Source organism: Anguilla rostrata, chromosome 7, assembly GCF_018555375.3.
Source record: "Anguilla rostrata isolate EN2019 chromosome 7, ASM1855537v3, whole genome shotgun sequence".
In the NCBI taxonomy this organism is placed as follows: Eukaryota; Metazoa; Chordata; class Actinopteri; order Anguilliformes; family Anguillidae; genus Anguilla; species Anguilla rostrata.
In genome coordinates this window covers 56,539,944-56,557,137 of record NC_057939.1, presented here as the reverse complement: position 1 = coordinate 56,557,137, position 17,194 = coordinate 56,539,944, and the positions used below count along the sequence as shown (strand labels likewise).

Below are 17,194 nucleotides of genomic sequence, written 5' to 3'. Positions count from 1 at the left end.
AACAGACATGATATCCAGCCGGCAGGGCGGAGGGAGGGAAGGCAAAGTTCCAGAATGTTCCACTCGGCTTTCACTGGGCATCAGCACACATATGGAAAAGAGCCGGGGGTCTGACATCTTCAGTTCCCCAAAAGATAATCAGAGCAGGGGGGACCACAGCCCCATACCCGCACCCGCACCCTAACCCTAACCCCCGAAACGTACAGCCCCATACCCGCACCCGCACCCTAACCCCCGAAACGTACAGCCCCATACCCGCACCCGCACCCTAACCCGCACCCTAACCCTAACCCTCGAAACGTACAGCCCCATACCCGCACCCGCACCCTAACCCGTACCCTAACCCCCGAAACGTACAGCCCCATACCCGCACCCGCACCCTAACCCCCGAAACGTACAGCCCCATACCCGCACCCGCACCCTAACCCCCGAAATGTACAGCCCCATACCCGCACCCTAACCCGCACCTGCACCCTAACCCGCAGCCTGCCGAACCCTAACCCTAACCCTAACCCCCAAAACGTACAGCCCCATACCTGCACCCGCACCCTAACCCGCACCTGCACCCTAACCCGCACCCTAACCCGCACCTGCACCCTAACCCGCACCATAACCCGCACCCGCACCCGCAGCCCGCCGAACCCTAACCCTAACACACCGCTCCACGCGGGTCAGAGGTCACACCCACCTGCCTGAATGTCCAGCACCTGTGGGTTGTACACGGCCAGCGGCCGCTTCTGTCGGCTCTGCCGGGTCTTGGACTGACGGGTCGGGGCGAAGGAGGGGTCTGCAGCGGAGGGCGACACACTGGGGGAGTCGGTGAAAATCTGCGAGAGATTTACAAATAGGACTGTTGAGCAGAGGCTGTAGTCCACTGGGGGTGGAGGGGTGTTCAGAGCCTGGGGGGGCTGGGGGGGGGGGGGGGGGCTGCCAAAAGAGGAACCAGGAACCAGTCCTGAGTGTTTTCCATAAACACAGGGAATGCCTGCAAATCCACTCTGAATATGAACCTGTCCAACTTCAGAAAGAGGCAAATTAAAGCATGAGGGGATGAAAGATGCAAAACACACACGGGCACTTCACTGCTCTCAGGAACCAGTGTGTGCGAGGAGAGCGTGAGGTAAAATATCAGCACATTAATCAACATGGACCCCGAGAGGACAGGGCTGCAGGGGAGGGGACATGCGTGGTGACATCATCAATCTCATTAATCTTATTCGCTGGTTATATTTAGTGTCTGTAGTTTGTCACCGGTACAACCGTGCACCGTGTGCAGTTTATCTTACAGTCGTATTTATCTGCACATCCACATCTTCAATTCATTTGACCCAATGTAGAAACACAGCAAGTGCAGGCCAGGGAGGCTGCCTGGTTTGCATAGCATGCTATTGGCCAGTACAGTGAGGAACTGTGTCTGATTCGATGCTTCAAATATGATTTATTCCATGCTATATATGCCCGGGGCCACCCCTGACCTACTGGGGGCCGTAAACATAATTTTATTTGTAACAGGGTCAGGGAAAAGGCCCGGTGAGGACAGCGCCTAACTGAGAGACTGAAAGTGGAGAGGAGAGGACAGAAATCAGATCGCAGAGCTAATTCCCAGCAGCAACCACTCCTCTCTGGACTGGAATGCAAACAGCGGGAGCAGACAGTATCTGAGGAGTCAGTCTGGAGCCCAGAACCGGCCTTCCGGTGAGATGGGAGAACCAATCAGCTGCTCCGTCTGAAGCTCTGCTGGTGCTCACGCTTCCCACATAAAGTTTCAATTTCACGCACACACGCACGCACGCACACACACATGCACTCACACACACACTCCCAATACACACACACACTTCATATATCTGGATATTCTGTGATATATATTCACATTAATGCATACGTACAGTATACACACAGACATACACCCACACATGCTGTATGTGATTAAGTATGTCAGTGCGGGGCAGAGCAGGAGAACCAGTATGTCAGTGCACAGCAGAGCAGGAGAACCAGTATGTCAGTGCGGAGCAGGAGAACCAGTATGTCAGTGCGGAGCAGGAGAACCAGTATGTCAGTGCAACAGGAACCTATGTCAGTGCGAGCAGGAGAACCAGTATGTCAGTGCGGAGAAGGCAGGAGAACCAGTATGTCAGTGCGAGCAGAGCAGGAGAACCGTATGTCAGTGCAGGAGCAGGAACCAGTATGTCAGTGCAGAGCAGAGCAGGAGAACCAGTATGTCAGTGCGGAGCGGAGAACCGTATGTCAGTGCGAGCAGGAGAACCAGTATGTCAGTGCGAGAGCAGGAGAACCAGTAGTCATGCGGAAGGAGAACCAGTATGTCAGTGCGAGAGAGCAGGAGAACCAGTATGTGTGCGGAGCGAGACCATTGTCATGCAGAAGCAGGAGAACCAGTATGTCAGTGCGGAGAAGAGCAGGAGAACCAGTATGTCAGTGCGGAGCAGGAGAACCAGTATGTCAGTGCAGAGCAGAGCAGGAGAACCAGTATGTCAGTGCGGAGCAGGAGAACCAGTATGTCAGTGCGGAGCAGGAGAACCAGTATGTCAGTGCAGAGCAGAGCAGGAGAACCAGTATGTCAGTGCGGAGCAGGAAACACATTCCAAAAAAATGTACTTTTTCATTCTTCCTCAGTCCCTAATTTGAATGCTCCCAGCACTCTGGTAATGATTCCTCCTCACCCATAGGGCGGCGCCACGGAGCCACCCACCTTCTCGTGCTGCTCAATGAGGATCTCCACCACAATATTCTGGAATTTGAGGTCCATGATGGCGGCTACGGTCTCCTCCTGGGGCCGCATGAGTGTGGGCCCGAACACCACGCCCAGATTGGCCACCGTCATCAGGTTCTGCTTACAGTGCGCAGCCACACTGGGGGGACAGAGCAGCCATCCATCACAGAAGGGCCTTTAGGTAATGTATGACTGGCCCTTAACGGCGGGGGGGGGGTGTAAACTTGCCTCCCCCCCCCACACATACGCAGAGCAGTAGACTCGGGGTAGCTCCTGGACGCTCTTACTTGGACAGATGGCTCATCAGCACCCCCAGGAGGTCCTGGTTCTTCTCCGGCAGTTTATGAACCAGGTAGTGGACCGCCAGCACTCGCGACTCTGGGGTGCCACATTCTGGAAGGCGGGGTAATGCCAAAACATCACTTCAAGAACATTACAGCCACTTTTGTCAAATGTCACTCTAGTAAAGACACTCTAGTGAAGATACTCCAGTGGAAGCTAATAAAAGTGGGGAAAACCTTAAACCTCACATTTCATCTCATTTTCAGAGAGAAGAAACATAATCTAAAAGCTGCGTCTAATTTCCATCTGAAATTTAATTAAATACACACTCTACTGTAGGACTGATGCCATGCCAAATAAGTGTCATCAATTCCTTCAAAAAATAAAACAGTCAATAACATTCCTCATGACCATATGCAGTGTTGAGGAAGTTATTAAGGAGGGTGAAAAGCTTTACTTTACGAGCCAAATGTCAAAACACTATCAAACATTAAAGGGGCACCTGCACAAAAAAAAGAAAAACAAAGAACAAAACCAACATAAAGTACCGCACAGCTCTGACTGGACCGCAGCCACTATCCTCCCACATGCACTCAGCCCATAACTATACAAACGCCAAGCCAGGATTTCAGCAGCCCAAAAGCTCCTCACAGTCCAATTCTATGAAAAAATATAATTACTAATTTTTAATTTCCTCACAAAGCTGTTGCATGCACAAGATAAAAACTTTATCCCATTGATGCATGTTGGTGTATGAGCTGTTCGATGCTCATTCAGTACAATACGGCCTGTCTATCAGTGAGCAAGAACAGTAGAGCTGAACTGCTGCAGCACTGAAAACTAAAATAAAAAACAGGTTTATATTTAAACCTCCAAACCTACTAGCTGACGGAGCTAGAAATTAAGGGCATGATTTCAGGTAATTTATTTCCAGCAGCTCCTAGATAAGCAGAAATAGGCGTTGAACTGTCATGATTAAAAACATATCTGTTCCCCAACAGTTCAGCCAAATTCACAACACAATCCAGGGCTAGCATTCATTCCAGCATGACTCTGCGAGAAATAAAAAAAATAAAACTCTCCGTCCAGTCATTCAAAGCTCTCATTCCCAGAAACGAGTGGAAATTATAATGCACCCTTACATCTAAATACTACCTTTCACTATTAGAGTACATCAATCATCAAAGGCCAGGTCTGCCCATGCTAGCTACTGACCTGTGCCAGTGCTGACCTGGCAGAATTCTAAATAGTCACAGATGGGAAAACACTATTGGATTCCAATATTTTCTTAATTCCTTGCATTCAAAATAGAGACTAGCAAACTACTGCCTGACCTAACCCTAACCTGACACTGCTAATGTAGCTGCAGACGTCCGTGAGCCACAGTGACAAGCCAGGGAAATGACAACGTCCTCATCGTGATCTATGAGCAACAAGCCATTCGACCCCAGTCATTACACCTGAATTACGCATCTTTCTAAGGCTGTCAAAATCCAGCACTAAAGTGTCTGCATTACATTTGGTAATAGCGGGCACTTACTTGCCGGGTCTATAAACTCTTTGTAAAGCACATAGGGATATGTACTTGCCGGGTCTATAAAATCTTTGTAAAGCGCATAAGGATACTTACTTGCCGGGTCTATAAAATCTTTGTAAAGTGCATAGGGATACTTACTTGCCGGGTCTATAAAATCTTTGTAAAGCACATAGGGATACTTACTTGCCGGGTCTATAAAATCTTTGTAAAGCGCATAGGGATACTTACTTGCCGGGTCTATAAAATCTTTGTAAAGTGCGTAGGTCATCAGAGGTTCAGGGAGACTCCTGCACAGAAACAGGCAAGAGGATGAGCTTCAGAGCACGAGCGCACACACAGCACACACACGTACAACGCAGGGAGCAGTCACATGACCTACACAGAGAGGAGCAGGTTCACCTGAAGCTTCAGCTGAAACTGGTCCTGGGCTAATATACGAGTTCTCATTTGCACAGCAAGAACATGTTGAATTCAGCAGCAGGTCTGACGTGCGCTTTCTGTTCCGCTGGCACAGTTTAGTTCCATTTTCTCAACCTTTTAATCACATAAATTATCTCTAGGAACACAAGCAGGAAGACCCCTAACCACAGCAATTATCTAACTTCTGCTTCTGAGTTGATGGATCTTATTAATGAATCATACAGACGTCTAAATGGTCAACTCTCTCCCATGTATTTATGCTATAAACACACAAATTAATAAGGCACTTTCATACACTAACTTTACACTGCCAAAAAAAATTTTCACAGTGATGATGTTCAACTCAAACAGTTGTTTTAGCAAAAATATGCAAATATTTTTTAAGATGGATTGTGCGAGAGAACCAGATTCTTGACCTCTTCGTTTCAGACCATTTCATTTCCTTGGAGAAATCCAACCGTAATCTTTTTCTTTTGAATTCAAACAGCCAGGAGTTACTGTGGATGGTGCAGTAAGAGCTGTTATTTGTGTTGCCTGAAAATATTAATATATTAATATTAATGGGAAAAACCGGCCTTGCCATATCATCAGAAAATCAGCAGACAGTAGGGTAAATGATGGGCTCTTACCTGGAATGGGTGACTCTGATCTCTTAACACCTACTTAATAATGCTCTTCAAATCTACTAATGTCCTTCAGGGAGCACCTGAAACCCCAGGGGTCCTAAGAGCCGAATCAGGACAAACCTAAATTATTAGAATTTATTGTTTTGCTTTATGAATTTGGTTCAAATGGATTTTTCTTTGCAGACATAAAATGATGTTCTCTAAAGACTCGGTGAGCCACGTCTGCTCTGCATTTAACGATCTGTTATTGAAAGAGAAAAGGAAGGAGTGGGAGTGCTTAGAGAGAGCGAGCGTCAAATTCACATGCCTGCAGATTAAGATTAGGGCCAAAGTGCAATCAGAGTGTATAACACTGAAATGTGGAGTGTATGCCTATAAAACATTATGGATCTCTACTGAAGGCTATAAAAACGAAGCAGCACCTGTGGGACCAGGCCTGGCTGCTTCTGTTTCTGACGTAGACATGAAGCACATAATCCAACACCCGCTGCTAGGCTTTCACTAAACCAGTCGTCTCACCTCAAGTACAGCTTCAATGCGCTGGTAATGGTTTTGATGTCCCAGTCCTCTGCCACAGACAAATCCACCTCGTTGCAAATCTTCTCATCTGAAGAGTGACAGTGACGTCACGTTAATGACCTGCCGAGGCTCAGTGCACTCTACATCAACATGATGCCATTACAAACCTGTGCCATTACAAACCTGCGCAAACCTGTGCCATTACAAACCTGCGCAAAGACAAACCTGTGCCATTACAAACCTGCGCAAACCTGTGCCATTACAAACCTGCGCAAACCTGCGCAAAGACAAACCTGTGCCATTACAAACCTGCGCAAACCTGTGCCATTACAAACCTGCGCAAACCTGTGCCATTACAAACCTGCGCAAAGACAAACCTGTGCCAGTACAAACCTGCGCAAACCTGAGCAATTATAAACCTGCACAATTACAAACCTGCGCAAACCTGCGCAATTATGCCAGCAGCCATACCACCACGCACTCTGCTCCTGCCGACTGGCTGAAGCTAAGCAAGTGTGGGCTTGGTTAGTACGTGGATGGGAGACCACCAGGGAATACTGAGTTGCTGTTGGCAGTGGTGTTGGTGGGCCAGCAGGGGGCAATCTTCCCTCTGGTCAAATAAACCCCAATGCCCCAGTGCAGTGACGGGGACACTGTGCTGTAGGAGATGCCGTCTTTCGGATGAGACGTTAAACCGAGGTCCTGACTCACTGTGGTCATTAAAGATCCCATGACACTATTCGCAAAGAGTAGGGGGTTCCCCGGTGTCCTGGCTAAAATCCCAGATCTGGCTCTCAAAAAAACTTGCCACCTAATCATCCCCTGTTTTAACTGGCTAAAAAATGTTCTCTCCCTCCAGTGGAGCTGCTCAGTGGCCAACAATAGAGGATTGTGGTTGTACTGGGCAGCTCCCAGGTGTGAATGTGTATAAGCGTGAAGCAGGGCGTTGCTGCAAAAGAGAATCCATGCTCAGCTAACCTACCCTGGGTAAATAAAGGTTAAATAAATAAATAAATAAAAATAAAATGACAAACCTGTGCAGTTACAAACCTGCGTGATTACAAACCTGCACAGTTACAAACCTGCGTGATTACAAACCTCTGCAGTTACAAACCTGCACAGTTACAAACCTGCCTGATTACAAACCTCTGCAGTTACAAACCTGCACAGTTACAAACCTCTGCAGTTACAAACCTCCGCAGTTACAAACCTGTGCAATTACAAACCTGCGCAATTATAAACCTGCTACAAAAAATGTTTCTCCTGATCATATCTGAGTTTGTCATACTGTCGAACATGATGTGGCAATATTGTCAATAGGTGTCGATGAATGGAGCCCTTTGTCACATGCACACACACCAATGTAAAAATGGAATTTACACATTTAACTAAATCTCAATAAGATAAGGTCATAACAGTGCTTGAATACAGGGCTTGAATTGCATATACATATACCTTCTGTGCAGGACAGATCATGGTTGGCATGGTGCCGGACATTTAACTCCGTCAGTTTTCCCTCTTTAAGCTTTTTTATAACACATTTCCCATAACACACTGGGGCCTGTATCAGGCTCAAATGCAGGTGTCTACTGGCAGGAGATGTTAGAACATGTAAGCAGCACAGCCGCTGTATTTCAGCTCGTAAGGCATGACAGTACAAAGTAGAATGAAAGTGGAAAAACCAGTCTGAGGTCAGAAATTACTGGAACAATTCAGAGGTGGTGTTCGCACAGCTTCAGCATTTCTCTGCTAGGATATAATGCCTAATGTCTTTACTGTTTATGCCTCAGAAGGCAGAACTAAAGGTAACTTACCAATCATCATACTTAATAGCCTCTGAACTTTAGAGCTGACCCCCACGACCCGGTACAAGCCCTGGTCACAGATTCCTACATGAGAAGAAAAAGCATTTACGTAACTTCCTGTGTGAGTAAATGAAAGTTACATATGAAAGCATAATGGAACTACTGAGCCTATTGCCCCTTCTGTCTTTCAAATGGTGAATAATGTACACAGGTAACTTATATCACTCAAAAACTCACCTCTGATTATAAAGGCCCATTTAAAAGCATTGATATGATGCAAGACACTACTGCCCCCTTGTGCTAAAATTCAAACATTACACCATTTGTGTTTTTTTTTGGTTTGGAACTTCTAGAAGTTGTTACTTTTTTACAAAGACCTCCCAGAACATTTATGTAAGTGTGAATGCTAATCAATCGCCCATATTATATATACCAAATACATTTCAGTAGATCATATAAGTATCTGTAGTGAAAACAAAAACAGAAAGATTCAGCAGACTTCCCTCTAAATAATGAAAAACACACCTATGATTTTGCTCATATTACCTCTGCTCTCTATGGCATGGATACAGTTTTTCACAAAGGAAAACCCAACTTCATCCAGCTGTGCATCAACTGTAAAATAAATCTGAATTTCACATTCAATCCTCAGGAGCCAAACAAAATACAGCAAGATACACACACACACACAGGTAGAGCCTAGACACACACACACACACAGACCCTAGATATACACACACACACACACACACACGCAGACCCTAGATATACACACACACACACACACACACAGGTAGAGCCTAGACACACACACACGCAGACCCTAGATACACACACACACACACACAGACCCTAGACACACACACACACACAGACCCTACATATACACACACACGCAGACCCTAGATATACACACACACACACACACACACACACACACAGGTAGAGCCTAGACACACACACACACGCAGACCCTAGATATACACACACGCACACACACACAGGTAGAGCCTAGACACACACACACACAGACCCTAGATATACACACACACACACACACACACACACAGGTAGAGCCTAGACACACACACACACGCAGACCCTAGATATACACACACGCACACACACACAGGTAGAGCCTAGACACACACACACACAGACCCTAGATATACACACACACACACACACACACAGGTAGAGCCTAGACACACAGACACACACACACACATGCTGAGCCTAGACACACACACACGCAGACCCTAGATATACACACACACACACACACACACAGGTAGAGCCTAGACACACACACACACAGACCCTAGATATACACACACACACACACAGGTAGAGCCTAGACACACACACACGCAGACCCTAGATATACACACACACACACACAGACAGGTAGAGCCCAGATACACACATCATGGTATTTCAGGGGTGTGAGGACGTGAGAGCCAGACCTCCCAGTACTCACAGCCCAGCACAGAGGCACTGTAAGCCCGAGGCCTACAGACCAAACGTAGCCTTCATACCAACATAAGTCTGATTTCCATTTTAGAAATTTCATTTCATTTCCATCAAGGTACATTAATTACAAAACACAAGCATCATGACTGTCTTACTTACTCCCTCTGTCCTTCGAGTACGTTCTACCAAAACAACGCATCTGCGAAAAACAAGAAAAAACTCATTAGAATGGCACCCAGAATTTACTTTCCTCTTGCCTCAAGGAGCAAAACAAAAACAGATTTCAAATAAATGTCTAACTGCACAATCTATTTCCTGGCCGTTTCCATGGTCATGCTGAGAGTCATGCCGCACGACCACCTTCAACTGAACAAAAAATACATTAAATGATCTGAAAACCAACCCTGAAATGCGTGTTTACTCACTGTACTAAAGTCTGCTTAGTGCGCTAGATTACATCTCTTACATCACAGCCATTCAGCAGAGCTTCTCATCTGCAGGAGCGCATCAGTGCCTCCAGCTGATGTACATGCTGCAGTAGCTGTACAGTAACAGGTCTGTGATCATGGACTCTAGACCACCGTGAAACACTCAGGGAGGTGTGGTCGTGTGAGTGGTGACCGTGGAACACTCAGAGAGGTGTGGTCGTGTGAGTGGTGACCGTGGAACACTCAGAGAGGTGTGGTCGTGTGAGTGGTGACCGTGGAACACTCAAGAGAGGTGTGGTCGTGTGAGTGGTGACCGTGAACACTCAGAGAGGTGTGGTCGTGGAGTGGTGACCGTGGAACACTCAGAGAGGTGTGGTCGTGTGAGTGGTGACCGTGGAACACTCAGAGAGGTGTGGTCGTGTGAGTGGTGACCGTGGAACACTCAGAGAGGTGTGGTCGTGTGAGTGGTGACCGTGGAACACTCAGAGAGGTGTGGTCGTGTGAGTGGTGACCGTGGAACACTCAGAGAGGTGTGGTCGTGTGAGTGGTGACCGTGGAACACTCAAGAGAGGTGTGGTCGTGTGAGTGGTGACCGTGGAACACTCAGAGAGGTGTGGTCGTGTGAGTGGTGACCGTGGAACACTCAAGAGAGGTGTGGTCGTGTGAGTGGTGACCGTGACGTATGGTCAGAAGTCTGGGCAGCGACCGTGAAGCGTGAGCCTTCGTTCACAACCCGGTCCGGTTCGACAGGTGACCGTGAAACGAGCGGTTCCAGCCTCCCTTTCCCAGAACGGCGTTCACTCACAGGCTCCTTCCCGCCCATGGCCTGCATCCAGAACTTGCGGCCATCTTCAGAGAGGGCCTGGACCGTGAGGACCAGCCCGGGCCTGGAAGAGAGGATCAGAGGATCAGAGAACATCAGCACCTAACACTATCCCTAACCCTAACCCCACAGGCCTGTTCAGCACCTAACCCTAACCCTAACCCCACAGGCCTGTTCAGCACCTAACCCTAACCCTAACCCCACAGGCGTGTTCAGCACCTAACCCTAACACTGCAGCGTTACACTAACACACTCACACCACCAGAACCCCAGTCAGGTCCCATCCCTCCCTTCTTGATCCACCTTTCTCCTGTCCTCATGCCTTCAAACGCTAATTAAAGCTTTGATTGTGTGCGAACAGAGAGCTAGGCAGCGCTCTGTGATGTATGAGAGACTAACAAGGAATGCTTTCTAAATTCATTATGCAAAATGAAAGTTCAATTCAAAAGCTGAATCGACCACCCAACAATTAGATAATGTCCCTTAAAAAAAAAAAAAAGTATTTTTCCACACTTTATCTGAAACAGCAGCAATGTTGCACATAGCACATAAGAGCCTAGACCTGGACTGACAAAGATGCCTCACCGGTCAGTTATCTCGATGTCCAAGCAAAACCTCCGGTCAAAAACGTCATTATTCTTCCATGAGCAGGACTTGAGGGTGACAGACTCCGTTTCACCCTACGGGGGGTGGGGGGAGAGGGGTGTGGCTCAAAGCCCATTCCAGTAGCAGGACAGTCTGTCTCATGAACAGCAGCATCCACAAAGCAGCAGCCATTTTGCAAAAGCTGTAACCAGTTAACCAGTAACTAAGAGAACAGAAACATTAACAAAGCGCATCCTTTAAAATCTCGCATGGGCCATCTTTTCAGTGTGCTTTCTATAATGTGCTGCAAAACCAGTCTGTCGGCTTCAAAAAACGCTTCCCAGAATGCAGTGCGCATTTATGATAACCCAGACTAGAAAACACTCTGAACCAAATCACATTTTTATAGCAATGGCATTCTGCATATCTATACTTTTTGCTAAGCACCATTTCACACAAAATTAAAAAAATTAAAAAAATTCAAGAACAGTTCTACACCCCATAGTGTTAAAGGCATACCATGCAGGATTTTTTAAATTGGGAACACTGTATTTGATTACAAACACAGAGTCTAGAAGGGCCGAAAATGCTGCATAGTACACCTTCAATTTCACTTTTTTCTACTCAATCCTCCACAGTGTAAGAAAAAAAACTTCAGCACACAATTTGAACAAGCTGCCACACCGGACTAAGGTTTAGGTCTGGATTTATATTTTGCCAGCTTCACATTAGTGACTCACGATCTTGCCCCCAGACCGGTGGTCGAACGTCACCATGTGCAGCAGCTTCTGCTCTTTAATGTAGGTGCAGTACCGCTTCACCCAGCTGGAGCCGAACGGGGGCGGTCCTGGTGACAGACATGTTCTGTCATTCAGTCTTTATACACCACACACACAGTGCATATTCACACGCATCTACACTCATCTCTAAACAACAGACGACTGAACTACTACCCTGAGGCTCATATAAATACACCTCGTTAACATGTATGGTGTGTTTTCTAACTGCAAATATAAGCATAATTTCCTCAGTGATTGCGTCTGTATCTTTACCAGTGGTGGTGCTATATCAATGTTACAAAATCAGCCAGTCAGGGGCTTGCAGAAACAGAATCATATGAACAAAAGTACCACATCAGTGTCAAGGGTTAGCTGTCTAACGTGTGTGTGTGAAAGAGTGTGCATATGGGTATGCGTGTGTGTGCGTATGAGTGTGTGTGTGTGTGTGTGTGCGTATGAGTGCGTGTGTGTGTGTGTGCATGCGTGTGTGTGTGCGTATGAGTGTGTGTGTGCGTGTGTGTGCGTATGAGTGCGTGTGTGTGTGTGTGTGCGTATGTGTGTGTGCATATGAGTGCGTGTGTGTGCGCGCGCGCGCGTGTGTGTGTGTGCGTATGAGTGTGTGTGTGCGTGTGTGTGTGTGTGTGTGCGTATGAGTGCGTGTGTGTGCGCGCGCACACGTGTGTGTGTGCGTATGAGTGTGTGTGTGCGTATGAGTGCGTGTGTGTGCGTATGAGTGCGTGTGTGCGTGTGTGTGTGTGCATATGAGTGCGTGTGTGTGTGCGCGCGCGCGCGTGTGTGTGTGCGTGTGCGTATGAGTGCGTGTGTGCGTGTGTGCGTATGAGTGCGTGTGTGCGTGTGTGTGTGTGTGCGTATGAGTGCGTGTGTGTGTGTGTGTGCGTATGAGTGCGTGTGTGTGTGTGTGTGCGTATGAGTGTGTGTGCGTATGAGTGCGTGTGTGTGCGTATGAGTGCGTGTGTGTGTGTGTGCGTATGAGTGCGTGTGTGTGTGTGTGCGCGCGCGCGTGTGCGTGTGTGTATTTCTCACGTTTCTCCTGGATGAAGAGGTATCCCTCGATGCTGAGCTGGCTGGTCTGTATGTGCTCCTGAGGACAGTCTTTAATCTTCATCATCAGCTCCTCTACCTCTGACCGTGTGGCCTCGAAGCGACTCCTTGTCTGCACATTGGTTGCACATTATTATGTACCGCTAAGCAACAATGTTATCATTAGCCAGAATTCACACTCCCCAAGGCTGAAGAACGTATTTAAAAGAAGGCTTGAAAACTTCTTCAAGTCAGCCACCAAGATAAGTGAATTCACAAGGAGCTTGGTTACTCTGGTGCTGGGAATGCCTGTAATGCCTGTAATGGGAATAACTGGAGTTATTTAAGTGCAAGCTCACATTCTGAATGTTGATCTGCAAAGCTCTCTTGTAGTGGTCAAAGTCCTTGGCCAGCTCAAACCCCTGGTGGTAGAAGGTAAAAACTGTCTGAAAGAACGCCAGCATCTGGGAGATGGAGAAAAAGAGGAGTGGAGACGGGAGTTGTCTGGGAGAAAATGCGCAAGAACCCAAATAATCTACTCTCCAGTTAAGCTGGTGCTAAAGAAATCAAAGGAGCAAACTGGACAGACGACTGCATTTATATACTAACTGATCGAGCAGATTGTGATGAGGATGTCTCCTAGACTGCTGATGATGTTTCAAAAGCTTTTTTTCATCTGTATAACACTTATTTCATGTTTAATAAAGAAAAACACAAGCCAGAATGCTCACAATATACTTTGTGTTTAAATAACAGCTGTACAACAAACTGACTCCACCAAGAAAAAACACAGAGTGCAGTTCATGCTGCATATTGTGCAACAGCTGCAGATGTTATCTGCAATATCAGCGGCTGATTCACTGAGATATCAATGCATATAACGCAACTGCAGCACCACACGCGCATGGTTAGAGAGCACAATTTACAAGCACAGTAATATGGCAATATGCAGCATTTCATCAACACTTCTGCCCTCAGCATAGCTCACGGCCACCATGACATTTACCCTTCAGCTGCGATTAGCTCCACGTCACCTGGTTCTGCTCTTCCACAGGCGCAAGCCAAGTACCTGCTTCCATTACCCACAGTGCATTGCGGCGTACGGGTACTCACGGGCTCCACGCACTCAAACTTCTTCCTCTCCTGGATCTCCTGCAGCCGGCACACGTACTCCAGCGACTCCTCCTGGAAGTGCTGCCTCATGCCCTCCACCTGCACGTCTGCCTGCAGGGGGAACACACCCTAAAACCAGCTCTGCAGGGGGGACCCCAAAACCAGCTCCTCTAATGCTCTGCAGGGGGGAACACACCCTAAAACCAGCTCTGCAGGGGGGACCCCAAAACCAGCTCCTCTAACGCTCTGCAGGGAACACCCTAAACCAGCTCGCAGGGGGGACCCCAAAACCAGCTCCTCTAATGCTCTGCAGGGGGGAACACACCCTAAAACCAGCTCTGCAGGGGGGACCCCAAAACCAGCTCCTCTAACGCTCTGCAGGGGGGAACACACCCTAAAACCAGCTCTGCAGGGGGGGGCCCAAAACCAGCTTCTCTACCGCTCTGCCAGGAGAGAATGCCCAGTGTCATGTTTATGAGTCCAATAGGGACCACATGTATTCTCTCAGAGTCAAATTTACCCTGTATGAGTGGATTTAACACTGAACTGTGCAGAAACACACACAGGAACGCCTTGGGGAGGGTGGGGGTGGCACAGTGTGCAGTTACTTTTGTGGTTTTCAGGCCATTTTGCTTCAGCTGAACAGCAGAGTCATTGATAAGCTTTAGTGTTTATATTTATTTAAAAGTTATTACCCTCTTTTCACTAATAGGGTTAGGGTTAGGGTTCATTGCTGTCAGCTCTCATATCTGTCTGTGTGTGAGAATGCAGCTCGCTGCATTCTTTGTTGTGCGTATGGCATCATGTCAACAAAGAGAGGTTATTTAAGGTCACACAACTGCTTTCTGCTAACAGAGTGTTTTTGACTGCTATTGTATCAGCACAGATGCTACGAATCACAGAAATGAAGTTCGGTCAGCAGCAGAAAACGTAACACAAAGCATCTGCCAACGGTTTAATGTCTATTGTGGAGTGGAAACCGGAACGTAGGAGAGAACAGACTGAGAAGAGCGAGACACAGTAGCAGGAACATCAGCACTGCAGTGCTTCCTGTGGTTAGGGTAAACACCACAGAATAAGACGCTCTGTTCAAAGGTCACCCACTCTCAAGGTTAACCTGCGGAATCTGCAAGCGCTTTCTGAGCAAAAAAAAAGCACAAGTCAAGATTGCCGGGCTTTACGCAATCGTGTCAAGGATGTAGGCTGAACAGGTTCTGTCCTTAGAGGACACGTAAAGTAAAAACAATATCGCCAGCGCAGTGAGACAGGCACACCTGCACACACAGGCAGGACTGCTGAAATCAGCATTAGCAGCGTAGGCTGACAGGCCTGCAAACGCGCTGAGAGGCCTGCAAACGCACTGAGAGGCCTGCAAACGCGCTGAGAGGCCTGCAAACGCACTGAGCGTAAAATAAAGACTGAGGTGCATACTTCCGAGATCATAACTGCTGATTATTCATTATGAAATCATTCATTAACGTATTAGTAATAATTAGAAGAGCACCTCCTGTAACTGCTGGTCTTTCTTCTTGGCAGAGAGAGTCAGAAGCTTCTCCAAGGAGCTGTAGTACTTCTCCGTCTCCTTCTCATACCGCTTCCTCTCCTCCTGCAGACCACAGCAAGAGAAAGCAGGACAGGTGAGGGAGGCGGGGGGAGGGGGAGGAGGTGGGCAGGGCTGGTGAGGGGAGAGGGGAAGTGTGAAGGGAAGGGAGGTGGTGAAGGGGAGAGGCGAAGGTGGTGAAGGGGAGTGGGGGAGGTGGTGAAGGGGAGGGAGGTGGTGAGGGGGGGAGGGGGGGTGGTGAAGGGGGAGAGGCGGAGGTGGTGAAGGGGAGAGGGGGAGGTGGAGAAGGGGAGAGGGGGAGGTGAAGAAGGGGAGAGGCAGAGGTTGTGAAGGGGAGAGGGGAGGTGGTGACGGGGAGAGGCGGAGGTGGTGAAGGGGAGAGGGGAGGTGGTGAAGGAGGGAGAGGCGGAGGTGGTGAAGGGGAGAGGGGGAGGTGGTGAAGGGGAGAGAGGGAGGGGAGAAGGGGAGAGGCGGAGGTTGTGAAGGGGGAGAGGGGGAGGTGGTGACGGGGAGAGGGGAGGTGGTGAGGGGAGAGGGGAGGTGGTGAGAGGAGAGGGGGAGGTGGTGAAGGGGAGAGGGGAGGTGGTGACGGGGAGAGGGGAGGTGGGAGGGGGAGGGAGGGGGAGGTGGTGACGGGGAGAGGGGGAGGTGGTGAGGGGGAGAGGGGGAGGTGGTGATGGGGAGAGGGGGAGGTGGTGACGGGGAGAGGGGGAGGTGGTGAGGGGGGGAGAGGGGAGGTGGTGATGGGAGGAGGGGGAGGGGTGAGGGGGGGAGAGGGGGAGGTGGTGAGGGGGAGAGGGGGAGGTGGTGAGAGGAGAGGGGGAGGTAGGGTGAGGTGGGAGGGAGAGGGGAGGTGTGACGAGGAGAGGCGGAGGTGGTGACGGGGAGAGGCGGAGGTGGTGACGGGGAGAGGGGGAGGTGGTGAGGGGGAGAGGGGGAGGTGGTGACGGGGAGAGGGGGAGGTGGTGAGGGGGAGAGGGGGAGGTGGTGAGGGGGAGAGGGGGAGGTGGTGAAGGGGACGCACCTTCGCTGAGCCCAGCTGCTCTTTGCGGAATTTCTCCAGCGGTTTGAGCAGCGTCTCTGTGATGTTCCTCATCTGGAGAAACAAAACGCTCAGCCTCACACAGAGCTTCCAGCGACGAGTACGGGGAACTTCCTCAGTTTAAAATCAGCAGAGAGACTAAACCCTGAATTAGACTTCACACACAGTACAGTACTGACTAAACCCTGAATTAGACTTCACACACAGTACAGTACTGACTAAACCCTGAATTAGACTTCACACACAGTACAGTATTGACTAAGCCCTGAATTAGACTTCACACACAGTACAGTACTGACTAAGCCCTGAATTAGACTTCACACACAGTACAGTACTGACTAAGCCCTGAATTAGACTTCACACACAGTACAGTACTGACTAAGCCCTGAATTAGACTTCACAAACAGTACAGTACACTCTCGCTGTCCA

General features: G+C 48.7%; 1 protein-coding gene across 3 annotated transcripts in view; it reads right to left on the bottom strand.

The window, feature by feature from the left end:
- Positions 1 to 17,194, bottom strand: part of LOC135260146 (rho GTPase-activating protein 10-like) — a 37,799-nt gene that overhangs the window by 9,441 nt on the left and 11,164 nt on the right. For all 3 annotated transcript variants that reach the window (XR_010331485.1, XM_064345369.1, XM_064345368.1), the window contains exons 4-19: positions 16,748 to 16,819; positions 15,667 to 15,768; positions 14,163 to 14,273; positions 13,409 to 13,513; positions 13,053 to 13,182; positions 11,970 to 12,076; positions 11,230 to 11,324; positions 10,627 to 10,708; positions 9,553 to 9,592; positions 8,467 to 8,535; positions 7,930 to 8,004; positions 6,116 to 6,203; positions 4,779 to 4,837; positions 3,019 to 3,124; positions 2,711 to 2,870; positions 689 to 827 (exon numbers count right to left, since the gene is read on the bottom strand). Coding sequence is in view for 2 of the 3 variants with exons in the window: in XM_064345369.1 (XP_064201439.1) it covers positions 689 to 827; positions 2,711 to 2,870; positions 3,019 to 3,124; positions 4,779 to 4,837; positions 6,116 to 6,203; positions 7,930 to 8,004; positions 8,467 to 8,535; positions 9,553 to 9,592; positions 10,627 to 10,708; positions 11,230 to 11,324; positions 11,970 to 12,076; positions 13,053 to 13,182; positions 13,409 to 13,513; positions 14,163 to 14,273; positions 15,667 to 15,768; positions 16,748 to 16,819 (1,540 nt within the window). In the remaining variant the exon portion in view is untranslated. The remainder of the gene's footprint in view (positions 1 to 688; positions 828 to 2,710; positions 2,871 to 3,018; positions 3,125 to 4,778; positions 4,838 to 6,115; positions 6,204 to 7,929; positions 8,005 to 8,466; positions 8,536 to 9,552; positions 9,593 to 10,626; positions 10,709 to 11,229; positions 11,325 to 11,969; positions 12,077 to 13,052; positions 13,183 to 13,408; positions 13,514 to 14,162; positions 14,274 to 15,666; positions 15,769 to 16,747; positions 16,820 to 17,194) is intronic.